Source organism: Lissotriton helveticus, chromosome 8 (genome assembly GCF_964261635.1).
Source record: "Lissotriton helveticus chromosome 8, aLisHel1.1, whole genome shotgun sequence".
Lineage (NCBI taxonomy): Eukaryota > Metazoa > Chordata > Amphibia > Caudata > Salamandridae > Lissotriton > Lissotriton helveticus.
The window spans coordinates 607,658,715-607,686,092 of NC_136069.1; the positions used below are offsets into that span (position 1 = coordinate 607,658,715).

At 46.4% G+C, this 27,378-nt stretch overlaps 1 protein-coding gene and 1 long non-coding RNA gene across 2 annotated transcripts in view; one reads left to right on the forward strand and one right to left on the reverse strand.

The window, feature by feature from the left end:
- Positions 1–1,254, reverse strand: part of LOC144771721 (uncharacterized) — a 62,443-nt gene extending 61,189 nt beyond the window's left edge. The window contains exon 1 of the long non-coding RNA XR_013599446.1: positions 1,174–1,254. This is a non-coding gene — a long non-coding RNA (uncharacterized LOC144771721). The remainder of the gene's footprint in view (positions 1–1,173) is intronic.
- Positions 1,255–1,398: 144 nt separating this feature from the next.
- The window catches only part of UCHL3 (ubiquitin C-terminal hydrolase L3), a 364,417-nt gene continuing 338,437 nt past the window's right edge, over positions 1,399–27,378 (forward strand). The window contains exon 1 of the mRNA XM_078657433.1: positions 1,399–1,529. Within this exon, the coding sequence (XP_078513559.1) occupies positions 1,404–1,529 (126 nt within the window). The 5' untranslated portion in view covers positions 1,399–1,403. The remainder of the gene's footprint in view (positions 1,530–27,378) is intronic.

The following is a 27,378-nucleotide window of genomic DNA, read 5'->3' on the forward strand; positions in this document are numbered from 1 at the left end:
ACATTAAGAGACTGTAGATTGCCAATTCCCCATTCATTAGCCAAAAATGGGGGTATCTCTAGAAGAGCTGATCTATATGCAACCTGTGAACCATTATCCTTTACCGCTCCAAGTGAAACATGGACTCTCCACATTGGATTTCTAAGATTTCTTACAAATCAAAGCAAAAATCTCCAAATGAGGCCTTCTTCAAATGGCATTTTGTTTCTGCACTATTCAACTGCTTCAAGCACGGGGCCACGTTGCATCCAAGATTTACAAAATGGTAAATAAAGCCACCCCTCAACGAAAACGCATCCTACGAACCAGATGGTCTTCATATCTCTCCACTAAAGGCTCACCACCACGTAATGTGCAACCTGTTCAAAAATGCGCTGTCACCTACTTCAAAACAAACTATTCCCTTCACTGATGTAAATAAAGATTGGTGCTTTTCACTTCCTCTATTGCGCCCCTACTAAACTTGGTAACCTAAAACTAATAGATTCTGACATATAATGGTCATGTAAATCATTACCTGGTGACATCAAGCATATGATCTTCTCGTGCCCCTGCCTGTCCTCCTTTTGGGTGAATATCACTTCTCAATTGAATAAAATCTTCAAATCCTCCATCTCATTGAACTTCCCAATGGTGATACTTGAAGTCACACATAGCAGTACCACCTTTCAAAATCCCAGACTCAGACCTAACTCTACTTGAAGTACTTCCCATTATTGCTCTTAGAGTTATAGTGATAGCCTGGAAATCCTTTAACAATGTCTCTTACCATACATGATGGGCATGGGTCACTTACCTTTAAAAGTACACACATAGCACAATCGCAGGACAGGGGCAGACCCGTGGCATCGCAACGCATATGGTAGACACTATACACCTTTATTCAGAACTTTTAGCATCCTTAAAGGTATCACTTGGCCCCGCTACGTCGATATAAGATTCACATTCTGCAGCAGTTCTGTCAGATTTCCAACCAGTTCACATGGCTCCCCCTCCTTCTCTCCTATTCCTCCCCCTTTTTTAGCTCCTCTCTACTTTAATTTTGCTTTATATTTCTCTATTTTTTATGTTGATCATATTCCCAGATAAAGTACACCAACTGTTGTTTTTCTTTGAATTATGTCAATCTCAGCCATTACTCACACTGATCAAACTTGTGCAAAAAAGTTTTACCTCCGCTTCCTGGTTCAGCGATATCCGAAAGATGACTTTGATATCACCTCTATCGTTATTGTTGCTGTGCTCCTCAAACTCTTTACAATTCCATGTACCAACAGTTTGTGCTTTTATGCTTTTGTTGATTTATCCAAAACCTTCAATAAAAAAAAATGGAGAAAAAAATCTATATTTTATGAAAGGATACCGGTTACTTATGCCACTCATTTCTTGTTTTTGGACAGTTTATGAAGCAACTTGGAGTACTTCCTAGCTGGCAGTTTGTGGATGTTTACGGACTAGACCATGAGCTCCTCAGCTTAGTACCAAAACCTGTTTGTGCAGTGCTGCTTCTTTTTCCAGTCACCCATAAGGTAATTACCCCGCCTCTTCACACAATTTTGGTTGATATTAGTATAAACTTGGATACACAAGTGCAGTTTTAATCGTGCCCTTATGGGACAACAAATTAAGAAAAGAATAACTAGGAAAGAGGGGAAGTAAATTATGTTTTTTCAAATTATAGTATAAAACCGTCTTTTCCTTGTTTTTCCTTTCTCTTATCACATGCATTGTGGTGCTATCGAATGTTTTAAAAATGTGCAATTTTGGGTGACAAACTATTTTTGAATACTTGTGATTTTCATAGTGAATGTAGTGATAACCGATTAATCGATAATGTTGCACTTGAACACACATTTATTTAGAGGCTAAGAAGTGTTTTTATTAATGTAATTTAGTTATGCAACATTTCTGCAGAGACACCATTTTTATTAAAATTGATGTTGGTTTTGTGGTCTGTTCATCTTGCTTCTGCTCATTAGACCTCCCAATCAATGTCCCCATGCATGTCTTTCCTCCCTGCAGTCTACGCAGAACACTGGTGCGATTGGTTATTTTCCTCGAGTGTGTATTGTAAAGGAATCTTTCTTCTTGTTCCCAGAGTATCATTCCTTTAAGTTCTGATGTAGGCTTATCAAAACACTAGAGTCCTTGTTTGAAAATGTTTCATACTGTGTTATACATCTCCGGACTATGCTGTTGCTGGGAAGCTAGTGGAAACCTTCTTCTGCCTTAGAAATTGGTTAGCGTTGTAATAATTTTAATTACCATAATGATTCTGATTTGTCCAATATGTGTTATTGTTAGTTCTCCAGTATTGAATCTTTCATAGATTCACATGCTTGTATCTTCCCCGTCGTCATGGTGGGAGTCTCATGGTAACAGAATGACCAAAGCAGTACCATAGAGATGAAAAAAACTGCATAGAAAACCCCATAGGGAATGAAATATTTGGTAACCAGACCTCCTTATTGTTTGGTCCAAAACTCAGCCAATCAGCAGCAAGCCCTGACATCACACTCCCCAGCAGAACTCTCCTACCTCAGATTTCCAACCGCCTTCGTGTGAGAAAGGAGTCTCCCTGGGCTCTGCTCAGTTTGTTCCTGTGTGAACTTTTGACCTTTCCAAATGCTGAATTCTCTTTTGGATTAAGGTATTGTGATCCATCTTATACCTTATAATGGCTGAAAGCTCTAAAAAGAGGCTATTCAGGCCTTGCAAATCCTGTGGAAAGGCTAGGCTCTTTTTAGAAGATCCTCACAAGCACTGCTTATACTGCCTTCACCCCAAACGTGAAGCAAAGGACTGCAAACACTGCAGAACTTTTTCTGCTAAGACATTAAGGGATCGTGAGGCACGTCTTCTGTTGTGGCTTCAGAAGAAGAAGGCCACCTCAGATTCTGAATCAGAGGAGGAATCCACTAGCCAGACTTCCAAAAAGAGGAAATCTTCTGCTTCAGAAGAATCTGTGGATCCTAAAAAGCTCAAAACCAAGGGTAAAGAGGCTTCTTCTCTTCCCCAAACTCCTCTGAAGAAACCCTCTGGCCATAGGGGAGTGTCTTCTGCCCAATCATCCAGCGCTGTGGTGTCTCCATCTGTGGCTTCTGTCAAAACGCCGCCGACCACATCGTCGACCGTCTCGACCACGATGGCAGCGTCGACAGGTACCAAGTCCGTATCGTCGACGACGACGACTCTGTCGACAGGAAAGGCTGCATCTCCATCGAAGAGACAAACGACGACGTCGACGGCGACACTGTCGAAGGCACAATCGTCGGCTATCCCGTCGACGACCTAGTCGACGATCCTTCACAGCCCGACAACCAGAGCCTCGTCGACGGAAACTCCGTCGACGAAGGCTTTTAAATCTCCGAAGTCAAGGACCTTGTTCTCTATCAGATCTTTTCACGCGTCGATGGGCCCGTCAACGATAAGGAAATCTTCTGAGTTCACAACAATGACAAAGATATCTCCGCTACCTCCATCAAACTTACTGGAAATGCAGGAATCGGACGATGAAGAATCTTCAGGGGTAGCGTATAGTCCCTCCCAGCTCTAAATCAAGAGTCAGGACACGGATGAGGAGGAAGTATACACATTTAAAGATACTACTCAGACCAAGTCTATGAGGTACGAATCATTTCAGGAACCTTGTGACTACGAGGAAGAAGAACAACAACAAACTGAAGGAAGGGAGAAATCTATATCAATGCCTGCATCGCTAGTAACGGACTTGCGTCTTATGATTAATGATTACTACTGTCGCTTCCCTGAGGCTAACGCCCCTATTTAACGGCTCAAGTGGTTCAGCCTCAAGCACCAGTAGCACAGTCGTTACCTGCAGTGCAAAGAGTGCGATCTCCGCCGATAGTCAAATAAGAGATGACTTGGCTGAGAGCGATGGAGATGATCAACCGGAGGAAGGTGAACTTCTCCAAGACACTCCGGCTGGAGTAGAATGGGATGAGTACGTTTTACCAACAACCCCTTCTCCATCTCCTTCACCAGCGAATTCGCCTCCTCAAGACATTGGAGGATTTCATGATATTATCGAAAAGGCTGCTAAAAGATTCAAACTACAAATGCCGGTTCAAGAAACAGAATGTTTCTTATATGACTTTAAAGAGGACTCAAGAAGGTCAATCAGATCGATCCCAATCATACAGCACATATGGGATGAGGGTCTTAAAATTCTGAAGACACCAGCTTCACTGGCAGCGTCGGTCCCAAGGATTGAGAAAAAATATCGAGCGCCAGAAACTTCTCCTGCGTGTTTGATAGGACACCCACGACCAGAATCGGTAGTGATGCAGGCAACGCAGAGAAACTCTAAAAATCCTGTCTCCACATCTATGGCTCCGCCGGATAAGGAAGGAAGGAGAATGGACGGACGGAAAGAGGTTTGCAGTAATGGCAGCCTCTACCATCAAGGCGGCAAATGCTATGGCTCTCCTCAGCCGTTACAACAGGCAGATATGATCAGATATAGCGCCACTATTGGCTCACCTACCTGATGATGAAAAAGAAGAAGCATCAGCAATTCTACAAGATGGAGCAAAAGCGGCCTCCGAATCCATCGATGCCGCCATGGATATATCTTCGATGGCTTTTCGCCAGATGGCTGGAGCAGTGGCGCTTAGATGGCAAGGTTGACTGAAAGCTACCTCTTTTAGGCCCGAGGTTCAGGCCAAGATAGTTGACATGCCCTATGATGGGGAAAATCTTTTCGGGAAACACATAGACGACGCACTCCAAGGCATTAAGGCAGACATGGACACTGCGCAGGCGCTGGGGTCCCTTCAGCAGGGAAAATGTCACTCCTTTCGGAGAAGAGGAGCTAGAGGGCAATTTGGTCAAAGATCATCGTATCAGTCGAACAGGTACCAGCCTTACAACCAGAAAAATTACCGGCAATATCAGTCTATTCAATAATATCGATCCTCAAATACCTCGTTTCAACAGCAGTCTAGAGGTAAAACCACGGCTAGAGACAAGTCACAAGAATCTAATAGGCGACAATGACTTAACCAGGGCGCCCTCCACCTTGTTTATACCCGACAACGACCATTATCTGTCTCTCTTCTCGAAGCATTGGATGTCAATAACATCAGACAGATGGGTATTGGATGTAATACACAAAGGCCATACCCTAGAGTTCGTTCAAATACAACCAAATCATCCCCCAGTTTTCAAACAACAACAACAACACCTCTCAGCACTAAGAGCGGAAGTTTTTTCGCTTATACAGAAGCGGGCTATTGAGGAAGTTCCTTTTCAACAGAAAGGAAAAGGATTTTACTCCCATTTCTTTCTGATAAAGAAAAAACAGACTTCAAAATGGAGACAGGTATTGGACCTAAGGGATCTGAACCAGTACATCAAGAACATCCCTTTCTGTATGCTCTCACTGCAGGAGATCCTCTTGCTCCTACGACACAAAGATTACATGGCATCACTGGATCTTATGGATGCCTATTTCCATATTCCAATTCATCTGAAGCACAGAAAGTATCTCCGTTTTGTAGTGGAGGGACGCCACTTCCAGTTCAAGGTGTTGCCCTTCGGCCTAAAATCGGCACCACGGATCTTTACAAAATGCATGGCTCCAGTCGCAGCTCACCTAAGATTGCAGAGGCATCAAACTTTCCCCTATCTGGACGACTGACTCATAAAGGGTCCATCTTACAGGAAAGTCCTAATCTCATTAAAATGCTGCATGGATCTCTTTCAACGCCTGGGTCTGCGACTCAATCTAGAAAAATCATCAATAGTGCCCTCTTAATCGCTTCAATTTCTAGGGGCGTTACTTTGCACAAAGGAAGCGAAAGCATATGCGTCGGAGGAGAGGATTCAAAAATCTTAAAGCTTGCCTCAACCCTGCAGTCAAAAAAGTACACTTCAGTGAGAATATACAATCCTTGTTGGGAATGATGTCTTCCTGTATCTCACTGGTTCCAAACTGCCGCCTACAGATGAGGCCTTTACAGGAACTACTAGACGATCAGTGGATTCAATCTCAGGGGTCATTCGAGGATCGGATCACCATAACTCCTCAAATGAGGAAGGCTCTGTCATGGTGGAAGCTATGAGAGAACCTAGTACAAGGCTTGGCTTTCGAACCCCAACGTCACAGTTATGTAATGATGTCAGACGCTTTGCTGCAAGGTTGGGGGGCGCATCTTCAGGAACTAGAAATCCAGGGTCACTGGTCCGAGCAGGAAGCACAATTACACATCAACTTGCTGGAACTGAAAGTGGTATTCCTGGGCCTAAAGGCTTTTCTTCCCAGGATATGCGGCTCCAAGGTGCTGATAAAAACAGACCGTACAATGACAATGTTCTACCTCCTGTAACAGGGAGGGACAAGATCGAAACCACTCTCGTCCCAGGCTCAAAAGATCTGGAGATGGCTCATACGTCACAACATCTCTATTCAGGTTCAACACATCCAGGGAATACACAACACGAGGGCAGATGTCCTAAGCAGAACAGCCAGTGTGTCCCACGAGTGGGAAATAGATCAGGCACAGCTACAAAGAGTCTTTCATCGGTGGGGCATGCCAACATTAGATTTGTTCGCAACCCAGGACAACTCAAAGTGTGCCCAGTCGCAAGCAGATATCCACAGATCGGATCTTTGGGAAATGCGCTGCATCTGAGATGGACGGGAATGTTCGCCTACGCGTTTCCTCCATTCTCCTTGATTTAAAGAGTACTTCGCAAGATGAGGTCGGAGCCATGTCATGTGATTTTAATAGCTTCAGCTTGGCCGAGGCAAGCATGGTTTTCAGAGCTCCTCCAACTTTCAGTGTGCAACAGCATACAGTTTCCGATAACCAGGGTTGGATTGGGATTGAAAATCGGCCCGGGCACGCAAAAAAAAAAATCGGCCCACATTTTCATAATGCCTTTCCTCAAAAGACTGCTTCGGCGTAATCTTATTAAAAAAAAGCGGGGGGGGGGGCCCTAAAAAAATGTACACGTTAGTTTACACTGCTGAAATACACTGGGAAACAAGTGAGGCCATTTCTACTCAGGCCCCCTGCCCCCGCTCAGTATGTGCACACATTAATGGGCCTGCCAGCGAGACAAAGGGAGTGATACCTCTGCCTGTTGCTAAACTGGAGGTAACGAGCGCCCATCTGCCTATAGAAAGGCCACCCAGACACCCACTGGGCCGCTGGCTGTTCGAACATTAGAGACAGAGCCCAAATCGGCCCCCAGACTGCTCAAAAAAGTAGCCCAAGGCAGGGACTCGGACACCGGCCCCTCGGGCATTGCCCGAATGCCTGCGTTACCAATCCGACGCTGCCGATAACGAAGGACCTGATCTCCATTAACAAAGGTCAAATTCTCCACCCAAATTTGATATCGCTGAACTTATCAGCTTGGACATTGCAGGGACATATTATCTCAATTGCGAGCAGTCTCCACAAATAAAAGATATGGGGCAAAATGGAAAAGGTTCTGTCAATGGTGTGCATCTCAAGAGCTACATCCTTTCGCAGTTTCTCCAGAGCAAATCTTGCCATATCTTCTTTACTTGTCGAAAGCTGGTCTTTCACATGCCTCATTGAAGGTGCACTTAGCGGCAATTTCGAGATATAGGAGAGTGCCAAATCAGCCTTCTCTCTGGTCGCTTAGAGTGATCAAGGAATTCATCAAAGGACTATTCAAGGCGTACCCTCCGATCCAACACCCTCCGATCCCTTGGCATCTTAATACAGTACTGTAGCAACTTATGAAGCCTCCATTCGAACCAATACATAAGGCAGACCTACAATTCATATCTTGGAAGACAGCATTGCTTTTGGCCCTCACATCTGCGAGGATGGTTAGCGAAATACAGGCTTTCTCAATAGCAGAACCCTTTCTTCAGTTTCGTCAGGACAAGGTGATATTAAGGACGAACCCTAAATTCATCCCTAAGGTCCCCACAATATTTCATCTCAATGAACCGATAATATTACCTACTTTCTTTGGAAATCCTTCCACAGAAGCAGAGGGCCCTACACTCACTAGACATCAAAAGATGTTTAAAATTCTATATTGACAGGACAAAACCTTTCAGAAAGTCAAAACAGCTGTTTATAGCTTTTGAGGGACAGAGAAAAGGACTGCCTCTATCCAGATCAAGTAGTTCAAGATGGGTTACATCTACTATTGTCAAGTGTCATGAAAAAGCCGGGAATCCACTGCGCTCCAAAGTACAAGCGCATTCCACTAGAAAGATGGCAACTTCAACTGCCTTATTTGCAGTGTCGTTACCAGACATCTGCAGAGCGGCGACCTGGAAGAGCGTCCACTCTCTTACTAGTCATTACTGTGTAGATACTGTGTGGAAGGAGGATACGGCAGTGGGGCAAGCCGTTCTTTGGCGTCTATTCCAATAAGGTATTCTTTTTTCTATTCAACTATTTTTCTAAGTATGCAAATGTGTATATATTCATAAGTCTACAAAGGAATAATTACAAGAATACACAGACTGATGAACAATCTTTATTTTATGTTCTAATTTTTAGTGCTGTTATATGTGAAATATATTCTAATTTTTCGAGGTTTACAGCGATTATCCATTTATGGTGAATGGTGTCAAATGGTTATGACATCACAGTGTTTAGGAGCATAACCAGAATGCTACGGTTCTATCCTGGAAACGCTATGATTTTTTGGTACTACTTGCTACTCTGATACAAGCATGTGAATCTATGAAAGATTCAATACTGGAGAAGAAACTAGTTACTTAACTGTACACGATAGTTCTCCAGTATTATCTTTCATAGATTCACATGCGCCCGCCCACCTCACCGTTTCTCAGGTAGAACCTTTTACCTCTGGGTATATCCATGTCTCTCACTTGGGGCTGGAAACCTGAGGTAGGAGAGTTCTGCTGGGGAGTGTGATGTCAGGGCTTGCTGCTAATTGGCTGAGTTTTGGACCAAACAATAGGGAGGTCTGGTTACCAAATATTTCATTCCCTTTGGGGTTTTCTATGCATTTTTTTCATCTCTATGGTACTGCTTTGGTCATTCTGTTACCGTGAGACTCCCACCATGACCACAGGGAAGATACAAGCATGTGAATCTATGAAAGATAATACTGGAGAACTATAGTGTACAGGTAAGTAACTAGTTTCTTATGCCATGCTCAATTTGCAGTGTTTGCATATTGCCTATGATGCGTATAATGTTCATAAAAAACCCTAGTTTGGGGGGGTGAGCCAGAGACTTGTTGTTTTCCTCACGAGACTGTTTGATTGTTTTGATGACTTTCCTATTTCTCTTGTCATCCTGTCTGTTTCACTCATGTTTTTTTGCTGTTTATTAGGACTTAGAATAATTCTGATTTCTGACAATGTATTCTGTATTTGAGCCTACATGGCATTGCATTCTAATTTTCTCTAATGCCTATTTTGAGATTTTGTAATATAACCATTTAATTGGATTTGGTGTACAAATCAGTTGAGTGGACCCAGTAATTTGTTAAATTTCTCTGCTATTTGTTTGGGCTGTGGTTAAAAAGAGTAGTTACACTTATTGCTAGATCAAAGGTGCCAGAGCTGAGCCGTTGGAGGTAAATTTGGGGTGAACAAAATATTGAGGAGTAGGTAAATATTGGGGTTCGACTCCCACATTACTCGAGAGGACGATATCACTGATAACAGCATTTCATTATAGATGCCACATGTGCGATATATCAGATCTCCAGCATTATCATTTCTTGTATACCACTGGGGCAATATCTTCAGCATTATATTATCTTTGCTATAGCGACGATGGCCCTAATGATCACTGTTCTGAGATAGTCTATGCCATTGTAAAGATATTGAATGATCACCAGTATTTTCATCTAAACCATTGACACGATTCTCCTGATCACCAGCGTTATGCTGTCAACTGTTCCTTCGGAACGAAACTACAGATCACTAGCATTATGTTATCATTTATAAGCCACAAGGACAATATCATTAACTCCTATTATTTATGGCTTTGGGACGCTAGCCGATGACCAACATTATAATATGATTAACTTGGAGTCAAGGAATCGAACCTAATCCACCATTACAAACCCTAACGTAGCTTGACATCTCATGCAGTAAAGCACGCCATCAATTGGCCTGTAACTGGGATCAGGGTCACTTCAGTTTTTCTTTACTCAAAGACAAGTAAAGTCAAATATTGTGCTCCATTTCTGTGCCTTTTTGCTGGTAGCTGTCTTTTGGTACAATATTTGTGTTCATTTCAGATGAATTATGGATGGAAGACCGATGGGTGTATATGGTGAAGTGCAGATTGGGGTGGCCTGTGGAACGGAGTAGTGAAATGAAATGAAGGAGTTTTGTAAAGCACGGCTGCTGCCCAAGGGCGTCCAAGCGCTAAGTAAAGGTAGCAGAGCACTGAGGGAAGAGGGGAGAGATCCAGGTGGGGAGCTAATTTCTGAAAAGATGTGTTTTTAGCTCTTTACGGAAGGATGACAGGATAGGGTTGGACCTAAGTGAGAGGGGAAGGGAGTTCCATAATTTAGCAGCGTTGAGCGTGAAGGACCTGCCTCTTGCTCTGGACCTTTTGACTCTGGGAACTGCAGCAAGGAATGCGTTCTCTGAGCGAAGTGACTTACCGGGACAGTAGGGAGTGAGAAGTGTGTGGTTAATCTCAGGTCTGGCTCTGTGGAAGGCTTGGTGCGATGTGCACAGAGTCTTAAATTTTATTCTATCCCTGACCGGGAGCCAGTGCAGTGACCTGATCCCTGGCTTAGCTGATTCTCTGCGTGGGATTTGGAGTAGCTTGCGAGCTGCACAGTTCTGTGTGCGCTGAAGTTTCTGCAGCACGTAGTCAGGGGCTCCCAAGTAAAGGGCATTGTTGAAGTCGAGCCGAGATTGAATGAGGCCCTGAATAACAATCTGTTTAGCTTCTAGGGGCAGAATAGGCAGGATTTTCCTCAGCATTCGGATAATCCCGAAGCAGGTTGCTGCTGTTTTAGTTGCCTGCGTATTGAAGATGAGGGTTTTGTCCAGCCAGACTCCCAGACTTTTAATGTCCTCCTTCGAGGATGGAGGAGGACCCAAGCTGGGAGGCCATAGCTGGTCCATGGGAGTGAGAATAGGGGGGCCAAGGAGCAATATCCCGGTCTTATCGCCATTGAGTTTTAATGAGAATGCTGTCATCCATCTCCTGACGTCCTCCATGCATGCTTGCTAGGTTGATTTGGGGGAGCCTGCTGTTCTTCTGTGCCAAAGAGACCACCAGCTGAGTGTCGTCCGCATACGAGATGATCTTGATACCGTATTGTCGGACGACCTCAGCCAGCGGCCCCATGTACACATTGAACAGCGTAGGGCTTAAGGAGGAGCCTTGGGGTACCCCGCAGTTTAGAGGTCTGCTAGTGGAGCAGGAGTCGCCATCAAAGACCTGGAAGGTCCTTCCGCTCAAAAAGGAACCCAACCAGTCGAGAGCGTTTCCTGAGACCCCCAGATCGACTAGACGAGACAGCAGGGTTTTGTGGCACACCGTATCAAACGCGGCGCTTAGATCAAGGAGGATCACTGCCACTGACCCCCCTTGATCCAAGATCCTCCTGGATTCCTCCGTCGCGGCCAGAAGAGCAGTTTCTGTGCCGTGTTTTGGACGGAATCCTGTTTGGGTGGAGTCCAGTAGAGAATTCTCCTCGAGGAAGTTGGTAAGGTGGAGATTAATGTGCTTCTCTAGAATTTTACTTGCCCAAGGCAACAGGGATATTGGACGGAAATTGTTGGGGTCCATAGGGTTGAGGTTGGGTTTTTTAAGCAGTGCTCTCACCATTGCCTGTTTCCAGGAGGGAGGGACCACTCCTGTTTGCATGGAGCTATTAAGTAGGTCCATGAGGGTGGGGAAAATGACTTGCCTAGCCATGTTCATCATCTGAGGGGGCACTGGGTCGAGGGGGGAGCCTGATTTTATTTGATGTGAAAGGGATTTGAGTGATTCCAGATCTAATGGTGAAAATGTATTCAGGGAAACTCGCGGAGGATGTTCTGTATCGCTTGGGGGTGGTGGTATGGCAGTGATAGTCTCTGAGATGGGGGCTGCGAAGGATAAGTATATTTTATTGATTTTTTGAAAGAAAAATTCTGCCAACTCGTTGCATCGGGCTATAGGGTTGTCAGTTGGAGCCATGGGAGGGGAGATTTTAGAAAGACTTTTGACTACTTGGTATATTTCTTTTGGCTTAGATCGAGCTGCCATAATTTTTTCTTTATAGTAGTTAGTTTGAGCTAAGTTTATTTCACATTTGTACGCCCTAATGGCTTCCCTATACCTGTCTTTTGCGGTGATAGCGTACCCCAAGCGCCACTTCCTTTCCGACTTTCTGCACTGTCGTTTTAGCTCCCTGAGCTTCTCCGAGTACCAGGGGGCGGTTTCTCGTGCTCTGTTTAGCCTGGTTTTCCTGGGAGGGAGGACAGTGTCGATGGAGTCCTCGATCCACTTGTTGAATGTCCTGCTGTCAGGTACAGGGCTCTTGGAAAGAGAGGGTTTGGAAGAGGAGAGGAGGCTCGACCACTGCTCTAGCGGGAGTCTTGACCAGTTTTTCATCTTTCGTGGGATAGGTGGAGGGGGAGTGACTTTGCAAGTAGACCAGTTCAGGGGAATCAGAAAGTGATCAGTCCATGGGAGGTGGGTGATAGTGCCAACCGTGAGGTTGGGGCAGTTGCTAAGGACTGGGTCGAGCAGGTGACCTTTGTTATGAGTGGGGGACCTGATTCATTGTTCTAGTTGAATTGCGGCTAAGCTGGAAACTAGCTCGTTGGCGGTGCTGTCCGTACTGTTATCGAAGTGGATATTGAAGTCCCCCAGCAACGTGAAGTTGGAGGAAGACATAGCAGAATCGGCCGCTAGCGAGGGTAGTGAAGAGTGGAAATGATTCAGTGGGCCTGGGGGGCGGTATACAAGTGCCCCTGTTAGACTGTCGTTGGGGGTGAGTTTGAGGCAGAAGGACATGCTTTCGCAATCTGGGATTGGATCAAGGGTACAATGGCATTGGTATATGGATTTATAAATAATGGCAAGGCCTCCACCTTTTCCGCGTGAGCGGTCCTTGCGAGCAATTTGGTATCCCGGTGGCAGGGCTTGAATCACATCCGGGTCGCAATCTGAGGTTAGCCAAGTTTCGGTTAGGAAAATCGCGTCAGGAGACCGCTCATCTAAGAGCAGGAAGATTTCTGCGCTGTGTCTTGGTAGAGACCTGCAGTTCAGGAGCAGTAGGATGTAGTTTTGCTGGGCCGACCTAAGTCGAGCGGTTCGGAGGTTAGTGTTGCAGTGTAAACAGTAGGTGGGGAGGTTCAGAGGGTGGTGTTGATGAAGGCAACTCTCTTCCGTGGAGGGTTTAAGTGTCAGAAGGGCAGCAGCGCTATATCGAGTCTTAGGAAGGAGGCCAAGGGGATTGGCCCCTGTCCCCGGCCGGACGCGGACGGGTGCAGACGGGCTTGCCTTTGGCGCGCCTTCGGCGCGCAATCGGCGCGCCCGCTGCGCGTCCGGTAAATACACATGATTTATAGGTGAGGGGGGACATGTGAGGGGCGTGGCCTAGCTGTGGTGGGCGTGGCCTGAGGGCTCCCAGGTGATGGCGGCAAAAAGTTAGATTGTATCCCGCAGCAGCGTAAAGATCGGCTGCGCGGGGATGCCCAGGGTGTGGCGAACACGTGAAAGTAGGTGCCCAGGGGAAGAGGATCAAGTTAAAATCACAATATCACAGTTCAAGTTTTTAAAATAATGCGATCGTTCTCCCGGCTGTGCCTCAGGAGTTTGCTATCTGGAATGCGGAAATGGGAGAAAGAAGTTTAAATTGAGATGGCAGAATTGGTACAAGAAGAACTATGTGTATATAGATTGCAGTGAGCCAACTATTGATTCTAACTTCCTAGCCTTACTGCTTTGCACCAGTGGTGATGAATAAGTTGTTGACATTGCACCACACAGTGTGTAATTTGGGGTATGAGTGAGTACATAAAAATGTCAGAATCCGTTCAATGGGAATGATTTTTTTATGTCAATATTTTTTTTGATTTTATACAACGTTGACATGGAAGAGACCGTATACTTTAGCCAGGCACGCAACACCCATTGGGCTAACTGAGCTTCAGTGTCCCCCCCCCCCCCCACCCCCATCACCGCCCCGTTGTGTGTGTCAGCTAGGGCTGAGGCAGCTTCCCGGGCTGGCGACCGTCTGATTGCAGCCGCACCCGAGTACTTCACAGGTCTTTAAAAGACCATTTAATTGTTAAAGAGAATTTTGCTGTGTTTTCACCCCTTCTTAGAACCACTCTGCCTATGGCTGGAAGTATTAGCCCCCCCCCCTCCCGAAATCTTTTTCAGCACCCCGATCCCCCCCACCCCCCCCCCTGAAATTTGACTCTAGTTGCTGGCCTGACTACCTAAGGCGCAACTAATTGAGCCCGTAGTAGCATGTTTAACCCCACTTACAATGCATAGAAAGACAAGTACAGAAAAAATTGAAATGTTCTTGTAAATTGCAATGTACAGTAGCACGAATTCCGCGCCTGCGCTGAGCATTCTATTGAGCGGGGCGGGCCATGACGGAACCGCTCCGTCACAAGCACAGCCCAACCGACGCTGGTGACGGAGCGGTTCCGTCACCAGCATGCGCCCACCGCATTTCCGCCCCGCCCCCTTAGCACTGCGGCGGAATAGCCGCCGCAGTGAAGAGGTTAACGAGGCTTTGTTGTTCAGCCTTTCTTGGAGCCCCTGCATCTCCACTCTGCCTATTGCTGGAAGAGGCAGTCCCCCCTTCCCTCCCCCCCCCAAAAAATCTTTAGAAGGTTTTCTTAGACCCCCCCACCGAAATTTGGCTCTAGTTGTGTCTTAGTTCTAGCTGCCTTTTCTGTAATTCTCTGCGGAGGAGCGCCGTCATTCTGTGCGCTCGCTTGAATGTCCCGGTATTTGGCTTTAAAATCCTGGTCATCCCCCCCCCCCCCCTACTCCCCCCCCGAAATTTGGCTCCAATTGCGCCTCTGGTGGAGGTTGTGCCGTGCATGGTATGTGCACGTAGGAATGTAGCACTACACTTTTATCAAACAGCCTTGAACTGGGTGGCAAATGTAAACTATCGTTTTTCGCTTTCTGCTGCACAATAGTGCATTTTAGAGTTCTCTGCAATAGCATGGCCAGAATTAAAGAAGGGAATATTTCAGCCTTCACGCACTAACGGAGAAAAAAATGTTGAGGCACCATCATTCTTTGAAAATTCTTTAAATCTAATTCCTTTTTAATAATGAAATTTACCTCTTTGGTCACTGCCTTGGGTGCGGGGTGGCTTGGATGTTGAGGCTCCTGGAATTTGAGGCACCTGGATTAAGACAGTATCTTGAGCTCTTTTTATTTGTTTGCATCCTGAGGAAAGGGCCACGGAAGCATTGGCATTTGCTGCCAAATATAAAATGATGGATGTGTTTTGGAGGTATGACTGAAGATTACATGTTGTGATTTGATTTCTAACACAAATGAGCCTGCTCTGACACAACTGAGTAGATGATACATTTTGTCATCATTAAAAGTAAAGATCAACTGTGGAAATTATCATTTATTGGTGTGTGTGCACATAGTGTATGTATAAATGAATTCACTGAAGAAAGTTTGCTAAACTTAGATTATAGTTCATGTTCAATTATTAAGACCACATTAACTTATGAGCAACATTAATTTTAACTTAATTGTATCTAATTAGTTTCAATGTTTTTTCTTTTTTTTTACTGCTTGCAGTTCCAATGTTGGTATAATGTACTTCTCATTTGCTAGCCCCTGTGCGACCGAGCTCCTTCCACATGGATTGTGCAGCTTGTACTGCCGGTGCAGTGGCAGCTGGGTGCAAGGCGTGATAAAGGATACTTTCACACTAGCCCTTGTGCCTCTGAACCCCCAACCAATGCCTTCAGCCATAGGCGGTAGACTGTGGCTGCCGGTCCTTGACTCTAGCAAGATCCTTTGTTAGCAAACACGCATTCTGCGTATGGCATGTGATGATACCCAGTGGGCTCTGGGTGCCCAGCGTAGCTTGTGGGCAGGTACTGCAGCAACCCCCATGCCACTGAAGCCATTGGAGATATCCATCATGACTGGCCTGTTACTAGGTCCTGCACTAGATATTTGCCTCCAAGCCCGCTGTGCATTGCATTTGGCCCTAGGCGACATGTTATGATGTTTAAGCCCTGTGCCAGACCCATGCCACCAAGTCCAACATGAATGACGTGCACTATGCTTTGGCAGAAGACCTTGCCATAGGCAAGCACCCCTGCTTCCAGGTCTGCTGGACAATGTTTATGGTTCTCTGCAGTGGGGTCTAGATGCAGGGCCTGGCCTGTGACCAACCCATATGTGACCAAGAAACCTGCATTATAGCCTGCCTCCTGGCACTGCACGAGGCCCTGTTTCACTGAATCAACTGCAAATGGCCTTTGGCCGAACGCAGCAGGCTCTGGAAACCAGGCCTGAACCACAATAATGCACTTTTTGATGCAATGTACCCCATTTGTGAGATATTCTAATAAATTAATTTGTTATGAATGTATATATTATGGGATTCTTAGGGATCAGTGTTATACACTAGGGTTCCCATGGGAGTAATAGTGAAGTTACCAAATGGGTTTGGAATGGGAAACTGCCCCCACAAGGACATGTTTGGCTGTTGATTTCAGTGAGTCGGAAAGAACGAAGAAAAGAAGGTGCAGGTTGATAATAGAGAAGTCTGTAGAAATAAAAAAAAAACACAGGAGCCCAGGGAGAAAGGAAGAAAATGTACAGACATCGGAAGGAGGAATGTTTCAGGTTAGTTTATGAAGGACATTATTCTAGTTTTACGGGTTGTCCTGATTTAAATTACATTTTTAAGGCCTGGGACAGAGGGGAAAATGAAATAGTGTGATGGCGGAGTTAAAAGGCATTGAGGGTGACTTGAGAAATGTGGTGCTGGATATCCAGGTAGAGCAAAGAAAATGCATTTGGGTTCGTCATTGTAGCAAACTATATAACTGTTTAAGAAGTTACTTATTGGGTGCGGGGATTAGCAAATTGAATACTTACCAATGTCCTTTAGATAGCACCTTTCACAAAACTGCTATGATTGTGGTGTACCAAGGTGAATAATGAGAAGCATAACAATTAAATTGCAAGCTTTTTGTGAGTTACCAGGAAATATCAAGGAAGGTTATTTAATATGTCAAAAGGTGGGTATTCAATGTGGAGTTGTGACATCAAAGGCGGATGTGGAAGATCTTTGAAGGAAGTGAAATCCAAATGTATTCAAGTTTTTGCAAGCAAGGTAATGTAATTAAACCCAATTGAACCCAACTAAGATCGTGCTAAAATAAGGGCTAATATTTTACCTGACATGAGTTAAGGACGGTTAGATGACATATGACCAAAGGATAGCAGATGTGAGGATGTAGTTTAACTGGCTTACTCCTGTTCTGTTTCAGAAGGCCAATGACGGTATAAGCCTGTGCACTGACTTAGTCATTACAAAAAATGGGTGGTCAGTGATCTACTTTTGAACTTGCATAAGTCTGTGTTTACTCTGCAAGATCCAGTAGTGTTCACTTCCGTTGATTTTGCTAGTCCCTAATACTGGATTCTGTTACATAAGAGAAACCTTCGTGTTCAAATGGGTGCCAACCTTCTGGCAAGTGCACCATCCATATTAATGTTTTGATTTATTAAAAGTCCGCTAAGTCATAGTAGCATTCTAAGGCAGCATGTTTATCCATGGCAAAGACTTGCAAGATATTTATAATTTTCCAGGTCATCTTGCTTTAACAACAACGGTCTGACTTTAAGGGAAGAGAAGTTCAAGTTTGCCTAGAAAAATGCCGAGTTAAAGAACTTCACTATTTCAGCAAATGGAATTATGGCCACAGAAAATAGGAAATGTTGGGACTGGGATGTCACTTTCATGTTAAGTACGGGTATACTCCTCTCTTGAGTGACACAATGGAATGCAAAACTCGTAGCCTGAGTTTTTTTGTCCCAGCTAGCGCCCTAATCTTGCCCTTAGTCTTGACTTGGGACTACTGTCCTTGTCTTGGGTTGTTGAAATAAAGCGATTGTGTTTCTGTGGATTATACTACTAAACAGACCTTTTTTGTGGTTCATATGGAGTTCAGTATGTACTATCTCCACTTGTGTAAAGTTCTGCTTATAAGTCGCACACTGATCCTTGACCCTGACATCTCCTATGCATGTTGAGTGCTTGTGTGGACGGTACAGGTGTTTGCAAGAGTCAGTGTTGTGGTTGGAGTATGGTTGCTGGGACCAACAGGATCCATTTTGGGTGGCTCCTGGTTTGACATGGTGCAAGCTGGTGGGTGAAATTACAGTTTTCCCATACTTTAGAAAAGCATTTTCTGCATCCCTAGGGCTAAAGGGAGGATCTCTAGACACTGAAGTGTTTGAGGATAGAGACCGAGCTACCCTTAGAAATTCTATCATGACCTTTTAGCAGGGGATTGACGATTAGTCCTTTCATAACGCTGCCATTAGGTTGATGGTAGGAGAATGGAAGTGATTCAGTAGCTTTTCTTGTAAGGGAAAGGGAAGTTTCTAGACGGGGCCTGCCCTTTTGTCTTTAACTGAGTGCTAGTTCAGAGAGGCTGATGACCACCAAGTGCTACATTATTTTACCCTTGATTTGGATTCTGCTTCTTGGAACAAGTATAATCAGAACCTGCTGTGAGAGCCATCACCTTGCACAAAGGCAATCTTCCCAGTGCCAGAAAACTACATTTGAAAAGGAACCACCCAACAGTGGTTCCTGGACTTTCAACAGTGGATTAAAATTCCGTCTGGAAAATCAGTGTACCTGTAGGACTCAAACCATACCACTTTGTTCCTGTTCCTAGTTCTTCTAGAACAAGGAAGGGGGTGCTGCACAGAGTACTGGAGCTACTCCTTGATAGCCGCTAGAGTGGAGGACATGTCACCAGTAGTCTCTGCAATTTGCTAGAGAGCTGTATGTCTGCCTATCAAACTCAGAGAGGGAAGTAATGTGTCTGGCGCTGCAGAAGGTAAGTGACTACCCAGAGGAAGTAGCCCAGCCTTGATTTCAGAGTGTGGATTACTCAGAAGGGTAAAATTGTTATTGGGAGTGTAACTGATGCCGAGCTGTGAGGGGTAACAGTCTCCCTGCATGATTCATGTGGCAAACTGCGTTAAAAATAGACCACTGTAGGAACATTTCAGTTTTTTACGCTTTTTGCATGAGAGCACACACTTTTCTGGTAGATTGTATTGCTGGTTTTTGGACTTTAACTGCTGTCCAGTGCCCAGTGTATGTGCTGTGATCCCCATGAACATGTCGTCATTGGCTATACTCCTAATTGCCATATTTAACTTACCTGTAAGTCTCAAGTATATCGTACAAATCTACCCAGGGCCTCTAAGAACAATGTCACTAGTAGACTGCAGTACACCTTGTGCTGCCATTAGAGTTACAGTGCAAAACATGATGCAGGCCTGCCACCGTAGCTGGTCTGTGCAGTTTTAAAACAGCAAATCCGACTTGCCAAAATAACCCCTTTAGACAGACCCAAGCGCTACTTGTAAATATTAATAAGTCATCCCTAAATAGACCTTAAATGACCATTAGGCAGGGTGCATAGTATTTAAAAGTAAGACATGCACATTTTTAGGGTTAAAATCGTCCATACAGTGACAATGCCCTGAAACCTGTTATCACTATAGCAGGATTGGCAGTTCCATATGAAAGCTTTAGGCTATTTTATTAAAGTTAATAAAATTATATCTGCCTAGGAAGCAGCTAAATAGTTAATTCTTGGATTTTTAAAAATATGTATTGTAAGCCCAAATAATTGTTAAAGTCTGATTTATGCTAAATATTTTACAAAATGTGTTTTTAGAAAGTCGCTTTTTTGCAGCCTAAGGCCTCCAGAAACCTATTTGCATGATCTTCCAACTGTCACCCAGGAGCTGAATAGCTCCTTGATGAGGTGAACTTGCTCCCAGAGCGGAGATAAAGGACGTGGGTGTGGGGAAGTGTTCTGTTTTTCCAACAGCATGGATGGATGATTACATGAACGAATGGATGGATGGATGGGTGAATGCATGCATGAATGAATGAATGTATTTGGACTTGTGAAGTGGTTGCTCTGAAGAGCAACCCAGCCAAGGACCATCTGGGCTGTGCCCAGGATCTTATTTAACTCCAAGGAGGTCTACCCTGCCACAGGCTGATGTAGCGAACACCTTGCCCCTCCCTGCCCCCCTTCATCTTTTGTCTCTCTAGCCAGCCAGGCACCAATCAAAGTGGGAGAGGCTCTGCCTCCAAAATGGGGTTTGAGTGAACACAGAGGAGAGTTTGCTCTTGTCTCAGGTCCCACCTATAGGGTGGGCATAGGAGCTCTGGAAGAAAGGTTCTGTCATGTTGGATTTTGGTAGAAGTGGATACAGGAGGATTGTTTGCACTAAAGCACAAAGGAACTGCTGCAAACATGGGTATGGTTACCCTATTGGACCAGAAATCACACCCACCCACATGCTAGTGCCAGGAATAAATGTGTCACCTTTGGCACTGTCTTCAGAACACTACTGAATCTGTGAAGACAGAATAAGGACTACGTGTGCTATTGAGTCCTGAGAGGAGACTTGAAAGCCTGAACCTGCTCCGACCAGGACAAAGATGTGGACTGACTTCCTGTTACGCTACACGGAAAAAAAAGCTGTAAGAAGCCCACTTTTCTGGAAGAGCCCAACTCATCAGTTTCCACTAGACCTGCCCAGGTCCCTGCTGGAGTCCTGACCCCCAAGTGGTGTTTTGAGGTCCTGAAACCCTTGTCTGGTGTCAGAATGTACTCCTCCTACCTAAACCTAGAAACCTCTGACTTATAAACTGTCTATCTTTCTGCCATAAGAATCGTTGAGTGTGCCGACACCAATATGCAAGCCCATCCGCCAAGGGTGCATTGCAGATGGGCCTGACTTTGCTTGATCTCCCTCTATGTTCTCCTCTGCAGCACCAAATCCGTTTCACTAGGCACGAGGCCAACTGTCATCCGATGACCTGGAACCCTCTCTGGCTACCGCGTGCAGCCTTGCCCTGCTAAGGAAATCCAACTTCCAGGAAAGTGTCTAAGTCCAAAGGTAGAAAGCTTCACCAGGCTTAATGCCCAGCAGCATCCGATTAACGACTTCTGGGAGCTTTTTCTGCCTTCATTGACTGCTTCACTGAGACCTCGTCCTTCATCATACCGTTGTCGACAACCTCGTCTTCAGATACAGCCTACATCATTACACCATTGAAGTCTCTCTCGGCTCTGAAATTTTCAAAGTGTGAAGGTAACTTTATGACCCGTACAGATCCAACTGTGGAAACGTGTAATAAATTACGTTCGTGTAAGCGACAGCCATTTTGGCTGTGGTGTCCCTTTCGTTTCCTGCGTCATTCTTTAATCCTCTGCTGTTCGTCTTTTCACTCTGCTTGTGTTATCTATTTTAGTTGACTTCCTGACTCGGCCAAAGCAATGTACTTGCTGGGGGTATTTAGCTGCTAGTGCACCTGGTCTTAGATGTCATCTGTTGACTGTTTACTGCTGCCATAAGCATTCCTGCTCCCCCTCCTACTTTGCTGACCAAGTGGTTATTCATCTGCCCTTGTTCGCTGATAGCTATTTTTAAAACGTATTCTTTCCATTTCTGTCAACATGCTTCTATTGCCGAAAACCTGTATAAAAGGGACGATGGTCTGTGAATTCAGTGTACTACCTCCTGCAACACTTGAGAGTGTTGTGTGGATGTGGTCCCACTCATGAGTGATTAATAAACTTGTTATTTTATTTCAACTCCAGTGCCGATCTCTTTTTGTTAGTCTTTTGAACCCGTGGACGAGAGGGTGACCCAGCACCAGTGTACCCCTAAATAGGTACATTTCCACACAACCCTTGTATGGAACCTGCGCTCTATCATGGTCAGTGTTGATCCTTACCCTTGACCTAATTTTCACATGACTAGTTGTCTGCAGTTGCCGCTTTGAGTTTTTTGGCGCTATTTTTATTTTTAAACGTAGAAATTCATATCTCCAGTTCCCCTTATTGGATTTGTGTCATCTTGGTGTGATTTTGTTCATTAAATTCTCTTTGTTTTATAAATTGGAGTAGGATTTTCATTCTGTTGTGTTCAACTTTTTAACAGTTTTGGTACTTATAAATGCTTTACACATTTACTTAAGTTAATATTTTCTGCTCTGTGCCATAGCTACCAGAAGTTGATCTCCAGTTTAAATTACTAAAAACTTTACTGGACCTAACACGAATAGTGACATTATCACTTGTGGTGGACTAACATCCACCCCTACTAATAATCCACTTTCTCAAGTTAGTGTTCAGTGATGGGATCCAGAACCTATCTGTAAAATAAATTGAAAGCAGAAATGTATTTTTGCTGTTCAGTTGGAATCCAGTCTTTGATTGGGTAATTTTTAATTTTTCTAAATTAGATTTGATTCCAACTTTTACATCTTTAAAAAGTCTAAGGGAAAATGGAGGTGGATCTGGCTGTCCTAAAAACTCTCACAATGGCAGCATTTGGAACCCTATGTATAGAAACACAATTTAAATTAGGCCTGAATTCCAGAAGATAGGACTGTGTGAAGGCCCTCAAGGCCTGGCAGGAATTCCAACAGCTACAGGTTACCTCAAAGGAGAATGTTGAAGAGAAGAGAAATGATCTGTCTCAAAGAAGCTACTTGTGCATGTTTCTTAGGTGGCAAGTGTAAGTCCCACAGCCTGAGATCCTCACAACTGGCAGCCCGGCAGATGGGGTTGCAGTTCAAGCAGTGAGAGAGGGATCTTTAATGCAAGCTTCCTGCCCAAGCCCTGGAGGAGAGAAACCTTGCACTGGTGAATGAGAAACTGGCCTTATAAAGGGAGAATGCCTGACTGGGTGTAATGCCCTCTGACGATGGTGGCAGCAATGATGGGGTTTCTACAGGGGGCCAACACACCTCTCCCCTGCCTAAAAAGGTAGTGCTTAGCTTTGCATGGGGGGTGACATTGACAAATGCTATCACTCCTATGAAAGAGCATTAAGAATGCACAGGGTGGACCAGCAGCACTAGGAGGCATTTTTGTGCGAGTTAGAACCTACACTGGAGAGGGACAAACACCTGACACCAGAGGAAGGGGTAGCTGACTCAAGTGCCCATATAAAGGAGGCATTTGTGCAGAAGTTTGGTCCTACACCTAAAGAGTATAGGAACAAATTCCATGACCCACAAAAAGAATCACAGCAAGCTTGGCCAGATTTTGGGACATCTTAATTAAAGCACTAAAGGGCTGGATGAAGGCCAATATTTAACGCTTCTGATGGGCTATACAATTTGGTTATGTCAAAGCACATCTTGAGTATTTGTTCTTCAGAATTACACCGCAATCTAGTGAACTCTAATCTGACTGACCCCCAAAAGGTTGGAATGGCAGCTAGTGTCTGGGTATGGACTAAAGTGCCCAAAGGATACGAGGAGGTTGATCTCAATAAGTGGGCCCAACTAGGGGAAAGGAGGAGAGCAACAGGCCTCAAAAAGAAAACTCTTTAGGGCCCTAAACTTATTAACAGGGAATAGAGCCCCAACGCAACTCCTGGCAAGCATGAAGGTACGAACCCAGGGAGAAAGAAGACCTTTGAAAGGGGTAAGTGCTTTGACTGCCAGCATCCAGGGTACAGATAGGAGGATGCCTCATGCCACAATAAAAAGGTTAACACTGATGGACACTTCACAAGAGCGACTAGTCTAGCTTTTTGGGAGGATTACCCAGAGTAGGCCTTCATAGCTTTAGGTTGGAAAGTGGACCCTGAAGGTAAGGTAGAGATCCCTAAGAGTGGCAAGAATCACTCCACAGGATCAGAGTGACCAGGGTTCCCTGTAACTGCTTAGCGAGCTACATGTGCCAGCCAGACAATGGTGTCAGAAATTCTGATATCCTCAGATTATTATCTGCCAGGAGAGGTTTGCAGGGTAAAGAATGCCCATGTGTTGGAATCTGTCAACACTGTGGCCTTGGTATCCCTAGAAACGGAGGGGGTACTTGACCAGATGAGGGTAGTTGTTAGTCCAGACCTGCCTCCAGATTGCATGCTTGGCAGTGAGCTCCTACAGGACAAAAAAAAAACTAGGAGTGAAGGCCTCCCAGGGTGCCCTAAAAACTCAGATTTCTAGGGGTACTGTCACTAAACGTAGGATATCGAGACCCTGCAGAAGAGGAAAATGTATAAGGAGGAGGCTCACATAGTGGTGAGGACCAGAGAACCAGAGGTTACTTATTCTGATAGTGGAGGACCCGAAGGCTGGCACTAGTGAGGCCTTTGCTGATGTAGAGAGGCTGTCTGCACTGTCACAGCGACAAAGGACCTGGGCCAGACAGACTCCCCAATTCACCACCAGAGGGAGTCACCCATGGTAGGGACTCTGTGCCTCCCATCCTTCCCCTTAGAAGTCCTGAACTACCAGGCACCTGCTTATTGTCGTGTTGCGGCAATTGCCGTTCCCTTGGGGGCCGCTAAACACATGCAGGAGACCGGGATACTCACTTCCTGCGGAAGTTGAGTCCCGGTCTAGTCTTTTGCTGTACTGCCCATGACGAAGCACTTCTGGGGGAGAACCCATATCACCGCGTTTCCCCGCCGGGTCTGCGCTTCGGATTCGAGTTGAATCCCCGGACGCCAGACTCGGCTTGCAGTGCCTGGAGTATGCAGCTAAGCGCAGGAGCGCTTGTCTTGTTGTTTTCCTTGTTTTCCTCAGCCGCGCAGGAGCGCTGTTGGTTTTCGTTTCGACTCTGTTTTGCCTTGGACCCTCGCCGCGCTGGAGCGCTAGTATTTACCCTCACAGCAGCCGCGCTGGCGCGCTGTTGTTTTCATTCACGTTTACCGGGCTGAGAGCGTTGTAGGATTCCTTGCTGTTTTCAGCGCTGGGGCGCACTCAAGTACTTTCACCATTTTGCTCTCTGACCATTAATTGCGCAGGAGCGCTGTTTTGTTTTTCCTTTATGCCTGAGAGGAACACCACTTCCTTGTGTTCTCCAATTGACTTTGTTATAACGCGCAGGAGCGCTATATTTTGAGACTTTGTACCCTATTCTATTGCTATTCTTTGGTTACCTGACCTTGGAGCATCCATGAATTCCTGGGTACGACGGTCTGCACTACGCTGGTGAGTCCGTGGGTGAACAGGCTTTCTGTATGTGTTTAGATGTCTGCAATGGAAATGGGAGGGGTGGTCTTTCCCTGATGTAGTCTTCTTTATCTTCCAGTTGGCGCCAAGACCCTACCCAAGCTCCACACAGGCCGGGCCGTTTTGTTCCTTTCTGGCTTCCTTCCCTGATCCCATCTCATCCCTACAGGGTGGTACTGTCCTTGCGGGTCAGGTGGGTACAGGGACGGTGGCTCCTGTCGTCTCTGCGGAATCGCTTCACAAGCAGAGGTAAGACTTGTGGGGCTTTGACACTTATTCTCAGAGTAGAGAGCATAAGGTAGAGTGGAAGGAAGGTGTCTGCAACCTGAGGTTGTAGCCCCATACTCTGGGAAACCTAAGCAGTCAAAGCGATCTTGGGAGCACTTGAGTAGCTCCTTGGCAGCCCCAAGGCTGGAAGTGAGGCCTTTTCCAGGCACCAGATTGGAGCTTCCACCTGTCAGTAAGTGGGTAGGGGCCTGGTTCCTGACACTAGAAGTTGTCTGTGGCCTCTGCAGGTTACTTGCTTTTGGGACATGACTGGCCCTCATTTTGAGATAGAATGGGTGCCATCACCTTGTCAGCCATATTGGTGCTGTTGACCTGCTGGGTGCCCTTGTGGGTAAGCTAGGATTCGCATTATTCCAGGGGGGATCTGCAGATGAGAAGGGTTCCCCATGGACCAGAGTTGTGGCTAGGACTGAGCTTGACAGAGTGGCAAGACTGTCAAAGGCAGAATTTAATATTAGACCTAAACCTTTTAAGGTGATTCGAAACCGGGGGGAGTGAGCGGGATCCTGCAGCATATCGCCCACTAACCATGATCAACTCTGACATTAAAATGCTATGTAGAGGGGGGCGTGGCTTGCCCGGCGATGTGAGCAGACGCGCTTCGTCGGAGCTCCCGCTGTTCCCAGCTTTCATAGGCTATTAAAGCGGAGTCGGGGGCTTCAAATACACCCCCGGAGCTTTTTGGTGGGGGCTGCTGGCTTCAGAGCGGGGTCCGGTCTGGAGATCTGGAAGGAGAGCGGCGTAGGAGAGCTCCTTAACGGCGCCGATCGGAGGTCCGGAGTGGTGACCCGCCATCTTGGAGCCCCTGGCCGTCACTGGTATCGCCCTGGTCGACCGGGAGGTGAGCGCGAGACGGAGAGCGCTGCTGGTGTACTCCCGGAGGGCCCCCGCGGACAAACTTTGCTGTATAGCTGCGGCTGGCCCTCTTCCTGCCCCGGTGAGCAGCGGACGAGCGGAGGTGCTGGGTCCCCGACGCAGATCGGGCGAAGGAGATCCGCCATTTTGCTGTGCCTGGCGGTCCGAGGTTGTGGTCCGGGTGCCGGGTACTGAGTGCTGTGGGCACTCTCACAATTGCAGCCCTGAGGTGCGGAGCGAGGGAGTCCTGCGGGCGGCTCCTCTGTGCAGCGGGAGCAGCGGTGTATCAGCGGGTATCCTACCGGCCACCGCGACCCGCCATCTTGTGCACTGCGGGAGAGGCCTGCGCGGGCTGTGGGTCTCTGAAGCCCTCGGAGCGCTGCGTGGCAGGTACGTGGTGCCGCCTCTGTGAGCGGCGGCGGAGGCTTTCGCCGGACGGCGAGGACGGAGGCCCCGGACAGCGCCGACCCTGGTCAAACTGTGTGTTGGTGCCGGCCCGGCCCCCCTCCCCCGTGCCGTTCTGGCTCTGCTGGTTGCAGTGGAGGAGTGGAGCCCTCCGAGGATCGATCCGGCGGGGAGAGAGGCCTGAGAGCACAAAGGTGAGCGATACCATCCCAGTGGGTGTGGCAGAGGGGGTCGGAGCAGTCCACCATCTTCGGACTCCTGGGAGCTCGGCCTTGGGAGGCCTGCTGTCTAGTGTGGGGCCCTCCGAGGAGCTGCGGGGGTGATCTGTTTCCCGCTTTGCATCGGCCCCCTAGCTGTGGAGTGCCCCGGTCCCGGGGGTGTTTGGGTTGCGCTCTCGCCCCTCGTGGAAGCCACCGGCTGCGGATCCCTGGGCCTGGGCGGCCCGGACCCTAAACTGAATTATTGAAGTACTCTTCCTGGCCTGGTGCTGTGGGGCGGTCAGGTGTGGCGCACCGTTGGGCAGTGGAGCGGCTGGCTGCTCACCTTCCGGGACACGATTGACTGGTGTAGAGTGCCCTCCTGGAAGCCCGGACCTTTGTTTTGTGGGTGGAG